The 7,292-nt window shown below is 30.6% G+C and overlaps 1 protein-coding gene across 1 annotated transcript in view; it reads right to left on the bottom strand.

Moving 5' to 3' along the window:
- Hil (Hillarin) overlaps window positions 1-363 on the bottom strand; it is a gene marked incomplete at its 5' end in the record, with an annotated part of 33,226 nt that extends 32,863 nt beyond the window's left edge. The window contains 1 exon segment of the mRNA XM_014428714.2: window positions 167-363. Within this exon segment, the coding sequence (XP_014284200.1) occupies window positions 167-363 (197 nt within the window).
- Between the last annotated feature and the right edge of the window lie 6,929 nt (window positions 364-7,292).

Raw genomic sequence — 7,292 nt, 5'->3', positions numbered from 1 at the left:
CCCCCCCCCCCACAAACATCTTCAAGCATTAATCTACGGTCAACTATCTACACCTCATTACAATTAATACAATTTAATCTATAAAAAAAAATGATGTGAAATAGGTATAAAGTAAGGATTTTGAAAGTAAAGTAATATATATACATTTTCAAAAAGAATTACTAACCTTTCATGCTCTAAAAGTTTTTTCGTTAAGCTTTCTTTTTTTCTCTCTCGACGTAAAGTCATATTTTTTTCAAGGTCGTCCCTTTCTTGTTGTAATCGCAGCGTAAGGACTTTAGTGTCTTCGGGCCTTTTCCTTTTGGATATCATTTCTCTTTCAAACCTAGATGTTAATCTTTCAAGTTCCTTCTCCCATTCATCCTGCCAAACAAAAATAATTCTTTAAATAAAAACAAAGCCAGATGATTATTGTCATTTAGTAATCGCTAAAGAGATAAATAGTTGAAACGACAAGAATTAGATATTAATATATCTTCAGCTGAATGTCTAAAAAATAATAAATAAAAGATACAATAAACAATGCATCTTCCTCATCTAAGTAATAGGATAGTCCAGGGTCGAATTAACAACGTAGCAGAAGGTAGGTTTAGTAATATTTTGTAATATGTTTATATTTTTGATTCCAAGAAATTATTTTTTTTTTTTTTTAATATTTTTGAATCATGCTTTATATTTTTAAAATGTTCGCTAAATTGGTGAAGAACTAAGCAATGTTAAATATGTTTGTAGTTTTTATGCATAATTTTCTTTTAATTAAATTATAATTTGAAATTCTTAATTATTTATTTTTTTTTTACGGGATTCGTTTCATATTTATCACATTAAAAATGACAACTTCGTGTATTTTTATTTATTTTCCCTTCCATTTCAGCGTTTAAGTATTGTCAGATACTCAAGATTCAGCCAAATATTACCGTTGCTGATAAGAAAATGCTGATTTGGAAAATAACCTACAGCACCGAACTTTTTAAATATAATTTGGCTGCTGCATGAAGCTCTTGAACTGAAATTTTATAGTTATACTGGAAAATTCATTACTGTCGTGAAATGGATAAATAATTTTTCGAATTTACGTGTTAAGTAATAATTAAAACTGACTAAACTTAATTTTCAACTTGAGAGCATGTAAATTTAATTATTTAATATTAATTATTAATTAACCAATTAGCCAAATATTAATTAACTATATTTTATAAAATCTCTGTGGACAATTTGCCCAATCCCTTTTAGCAGTAAAATATATCTTAAATGTCATAGGCGTTAGATATATTAGATCTACTAATATACTATACCTGTTAATAACTATATCTGTTATTAAATTTTGTTTATAGATTTCAAATATTTTTTATTCATGTAATAATACAGCTATGGCAAAAATTGATTTAATGATGGGAAATATCTTCTAGGTAACCTCACCCTGATGATTGAGGAGTGTAATTTATTTCAAAATATTGTCTTGGGTTATGTCTAAATTTTTGTCACATTAAATCAAAAATCATTTGTCTGCTAAAGTTGTATATTAGTTAGCAGGGCCCCAGAGTTGGACACCGATGAAAACAATTATTATAGACACCTAATGCAAAAAACCCAGCCCATAGAACATAACATTGCAAATAATTTCTTAAAATTAATTGTTAAGGCATTTATGGTCTTTCTTCTACTTTTACTAATAAGCTAAAAATGTAATGTAGTGAATTATATCTTTTTTTTTTTTGTTTTGCAACTATAACTCCTAAATGGTGCATTAAATTTCTACATCTACATCAGCAGACCTTCACAGAAATAATAGTCGACTCCTCCAAGCAGGATTCGAACCGACGCCACTGCAGTTACGTGGGAGTTAAAGTTGGGAATATAACTACCTCGGCTATAAACGATCCCTTTTTCTATCAAACGGAAACACATTTCTGGCTATTCTCAAACGCATAATAATTTATTAATTAATTTAATAAAGTAACGAATTAAGTTCCCCCTATAATTCCTGAACGGCACATCTTATAGAACAGATATTGTAAAAGAAATTAAAGAGCGTAAAATTCTGTGTCAAATTAGTACCATAACGTTTTAATTCAGACCAGAAACATTTTGGTTTACGACGGTCTACCGTTCAGGACATATTACTTGACCGAATTAATAAGTTATGGTACTCGTTTAACACAGAATTTAATGCCGATTAATTTCTTATACAATACTCGTAAAAGATCCCAAGAGGAGAAAAATGGCGGTTATTTCACCCTAATTTTCGATAACTTTAATGAAATACATCTATAGTTACTAGTCAAAATTGATGAGTCTGCCAAGTATAGTTAGGGAGAATACGAAATGGCGGCTGTTCCAAAAGGTTAAAAAAATAAATTTCATTCGGAGCTCAATATCTTTAAAATCATCAACAACAATAAAAAACCAAATAGAACATTATTTATAGAAGAGTAAATTCGCTAAAATATGAGTCCTAATAGAGCTACTTACGTTTAATGGTTCTCAAGAAAACTCTTTTTAAAAAGCAACATTTCATAAAAAATGCGCTGAAAAATCAGTATTTAGTGAATTTATACTGAGAAACCTATATCTCAAAAACCATTCGACATACATATGACTATTAACACTCAAATCAAAGCTGATTTAATGTACTATAAAATAGTTATTATGTTTATCTTCCCAGGAGTAGTAGTTTTCATGATATTCGACAAAATGTTGATATCCAGCTGTTCGGACAAACATTTTGACTTATTAAAAAATATATCTCAGGGACCAATAAGACGTACAGAAGTCTGCCAACACGCAAAAATTAAAGCCAGTTAAATGTAATATAAAGTAGTTTTTATTTATAATCTTAATTTTTTCTTGAGACTGGTAATTCTTTAATAAATAACTCAAATACTATCCAATTATAGTCTCAAAACTTTATTTCTTTTATTCGTCCAACGTTTCGGCCAATCCGAAGTAGATGTTCCTGAAGATGGCCGGATTGGCCGAAACGTTGGACGAATAAAAGAAATAAAGTTTTGAGACTATAATTGGATAGTATTTGAGTTATTTATTAAAGTAGTTTTTATGTTATTCGACAAAATAAATTTGTCGAATAAACAAAATAAATTTTTATGAACATTCACAAAATGTTGATTTCTAGTTCTTCCGACAGACTTTTTGGATTTATGAAAAGAAATATCCCAGGAAGTATTAGACGTATAGATGTCTGCCAGCAATCAAACTAAACTTAGTTTAATGCGATATAATGCAGTTTATTACACGTAACTATGAAGGGTAATAATTTTCATGATATTTGCTAAAATAAATTGATTTTGACAAAATTTCATGTGCAAAATATATATTCATATACGAATATCATGAAAAATACTACCATTACGAAGATATGCGTAATAAACTACTTTATAGTACATTAAACTAACTTTAATTTGAGTGCTGGGATACGTTTGTACGTTTAACACATCTTGAGATATTGGTTTTTATAAATCCAAAAAGTCAGTTCGAACAACTAGAAATCAATATTTTGTGGATTTATTTAGTCAAATATCATTAAAACTACCATGTTCATAGATAAACGTAATAAAATACTGTATAGCACAATTAAATTAACTTTAATATGAGTGTTAATAAACATTTGTACATCGAATTGTTTTTGAGATATAGATTTCTCAAGATAAATTCATTAACAACTGATTTTTCAGTGCATTTTTTAAGAAATGTTGCTTTTTAAAAAGCTCATAGTTTAAAAAATTTATTCTTCATTAAATGATAATCTATTAGGTTTAGAAAATGGAGCTGACCTGTAGTACATAGTATAATGTATGAAGTGTAAAAAAAAGTGTCATAAAAACTAATTTTTTAAGATTATTTGCAGAGTATGTTCTATGTGCTGGGCTTTGTGCATCGTGCATATGTACCATTTATTAACAACTGATTTTTCAGTGCATTTTTTATGAAATGTTGCCTTTTAAAAAGCTTTTAAAAAATTTATTCTTCGTTAAATGGTAATCTATTAGGTTTTTTAGTGTTGTTTATAATTTTATTTAAGATTTGGAGCTTCGAAACAAAATTTTTTTTTTTACGTTTTGAAACAGCTGAAATTTTGTGTTCCCTTACATATACTTGGCAGACTACCTAATTTTAACTAGTAATTATACATAGTTTTCAATAATGTACTAAAAAGTGGGGTGAAATGGCTGCCTTTTTTCACTGTTTTTAGTCAAAGCTCAACTTTAATCAGGTTAGGAGGTCGACTTTTATTTCTGTGGCGGTCCCACGAAATGAAAACTTGACCCTCTCTACTATGGTTAGAAAAGGGAGCTGACCTGTAGTACATAGTATAATGTATGAAGAGTAAAAAAAAGTGTCATAAAAACTAATTTTTAAGATTATTTGCACGACTGACATGGAATCCTCATACAAGACTAAAAAGACAAGAAACTGCTCGTAGATTCCGACTATTGCAACATTTACTAGACAAACGGTCTAAATTGCCAATCCATTACAAAAGACTGATCTACATGACTATTATAAGGCCTATCTGGACATACGGAGTTGAGCTTTGGGGCTCCACTAAACCATCAAATTCCTCCAGAATCCAATCCTTACAGTCCAAAATCCTTCGTAAAATCCTTAATGCTCCTTACTTTGTCACAAATCAAGTCATCCATCAGGACCTCAATATTCCATATCTTGCCGATTTGGCCAGAACCAGATACCGTTCCTTCCACAATAAACTTCTCAACCACCGAAATCCACTTGTTTCTAACCTGGCTTCTCCTTCATTACCTAATAATCCTCCTAGGCGTCTGAAAAGAAGATGGCCTCGAGATCTTCTCCTCTAGAAATGTTTTTGGAGTTCTATCAATGGGTAGATTCTCCACATGTTTTTATCATGTCACTATGTCACCTACAGCAAATTTACTTGTTGTATATATGTGTATACAGTTGTAAATATCAATAAATAAATTATTAAAAAAAAAAAAAAAAAAAAAAAAAAAAAAGATTATTTGCAGAGTATGTTCTATGTGCTGGGCTTTGTGCATCGTGGGTATGTACCATTTATGGGTGGATTTAGTGAAATAAAAAAAAAATAATAATAATAAATCAGTACCGCTATAACCCATGAAGGGTCAGGAGTGCGGTTTTGTAGGCAAGTGCTATTACAAGACCAACGGTTTTGCAAGGAGGTAATTTGGTCAGACTCACTCTTTACCACCAGGTCAATTAAGGGTGCCCACTTTTATAAGAATGAATGGACCACGGGGGGTTCCCGAACTCATAGGGTTGACTCACGGCTACAATGAAACAAAAAATAACTATCTGCCACAGACAGATTCGAACCCGAAGTTTGTCCTTGAAGTTTGTGATTTTGGAAAGAATTTTGGTGATGGCGATTTTTTGAATTTAAGTCTACCCTCCAATGGGTTGGCATTTGGTTATACAACTATGGTGACCCATAACTAACTTATTTGTTCGTAATCATTCTGTATTCAGAAACAGGGTTACGCAATCTTGAAACCGGCTCAGTTGAGGTGGATAGAAAGCGTACATTTTTATTATGAAAGTATGTTATCCATCGAAAGCATATATTCTCACAGACCGACCGGAAGTTGTGATAAGAATTTGGCTAAAAGTTCAATGAAAGGATAAGGGAAATAAAAAATCTGTCCTATTTTAGATCTGAATAGATATTCCTGTAAGGCTTATCGAATCATTTGGCAGAATGTATGTAGTTATATATTGTGGTTAAATTTTATATAGAAAGATATTATTTAAATATTAATAATTAAAATTCATGGGATAAGTTAAAAGTAATTAAGTCTATAACGAGTCTGGATGGAAAAATAAAATTTATTTTTAATAATTAATTACTTTTTCATCATAAAAATTTATGAAACAATATCTGTTTTGTAAAAAAATGGCTAAAAAAATATTAATATACCACTCAGTATTTTTTATATAGTCCTATTACCTTAATCCATGAGACTTAAAAAAGTTTACATCAATAAATTCATTAGTTTGATTTTTGAATTTGAATAATAAAGCCTATTAGTTTGAACGTACTTGGATTAAATTCAAATCTCGACATTAAATAAATTTCTTGGCTGGGCTATTTTCAAGAAAAATCTCTGAAAGAATTACAGTTAAATAATTGCTAAGTGCTACAACGCAGTGCTGTAACGAGGGGAGAATTGGAGGCGAACTTTGCAAGGGGTGGCTACGCCCATAGAGATCCAACTTCAACTAAAAACAGTGAAGTCCTATGTTGTGTGAAGTCCTACGTACAGTGAAGTCCTATGTCCAGTGAAGTCCTATGTCCTGTGAAGTCCTATGTCCAGTGAAGTCCTACGTCCTACGTCCACAACCTACTACGATTGCGTAAAGGAAATGCCCTTATATATACCCATAAGTCTTTTCTTTATCTACTCTTGCATTGTTTTGCATAAAATTGCTTTGCTCACCTCAGGAGAAGACACAAGACATATATATTGTGTCATAAATGAAGGTATTTAGTATAAGTGTTTTATTTCTGAATATCTTATAACAATAACTGTTCTGAGGGCCGAACTCCATCTACTGATATTTGTGACACATTAGTATATGTTTTCAATTAACGTATCCATTAATTGAGGAATTTGATAAATAATTAATCAAACATAAGGACTGTCATTTATTAAGGTAATTGACCATATTTATGAGGAGATATGGGGTCGTGGTATTTTAGAAAATATAGGAATTTTTATTTGAAAGAATATTTTATATACACTTTATTAAAGAGCAACTTGTTTAATTTTTCTAGACCTAAAATAATTAGTTTTCTGAAGTTAAAAATTGAGCTTCTAGGGGTAAAATAGAAATAAAAAATCATTAAATTTTTCTCAGATTTATATTCTTGTAATATAATACATTCACTTGCTCGGGTCTTCAATTATATTGGGTTGGTGGAGACTTTTGAATTAATTATTGAATAATTGAAAGTTGAGAACAATTAAAGTTGTTATCATATAAAAAGTGGTTGAATATTAATCCAATTATTTTAAGGATAATCAATTTAATGCCAAAAATACAGTTTTTAAACTTAAAAAATAATAATTATTTTTCTGTGCTAGTAGAGAGAATATGGGGGAGCTGGCACACTTCCGTGAGGAGCCAATCAGAAGCCAGCATTTTGATGACGTCACACATGGCGGGAGATTTGAATTCAAATATTCGGCTCGACCCGCCCTTAACCACCCACGTGGTCTGTCACGTGACCAGTCACGTGATCATTAGGCAGCCAATCGGAGGCTAGTATTTGG

The sequence above is a fragment of the Halyomorpha halys genome, unplaced genomic scaffold, assembly GCF_000696795.3.
Source record: "Halyomorpha halys isolate HHAL.00 unplaced genomic scaffold, Hhal_1.1 Scaffold744.1, whole genome shotgun sequence".
Lineage (NCBI taxonomy): Eukaryota > Metazoa > Arthropoda > Insecta > Hemiptera > Pentatomidae > Halyomorpha > Halyomorpha halys.
Note: the sequence above shows the minus strand (reverse complement) of the source record. Positions and strands in the feature narration are given on the sequence as shown.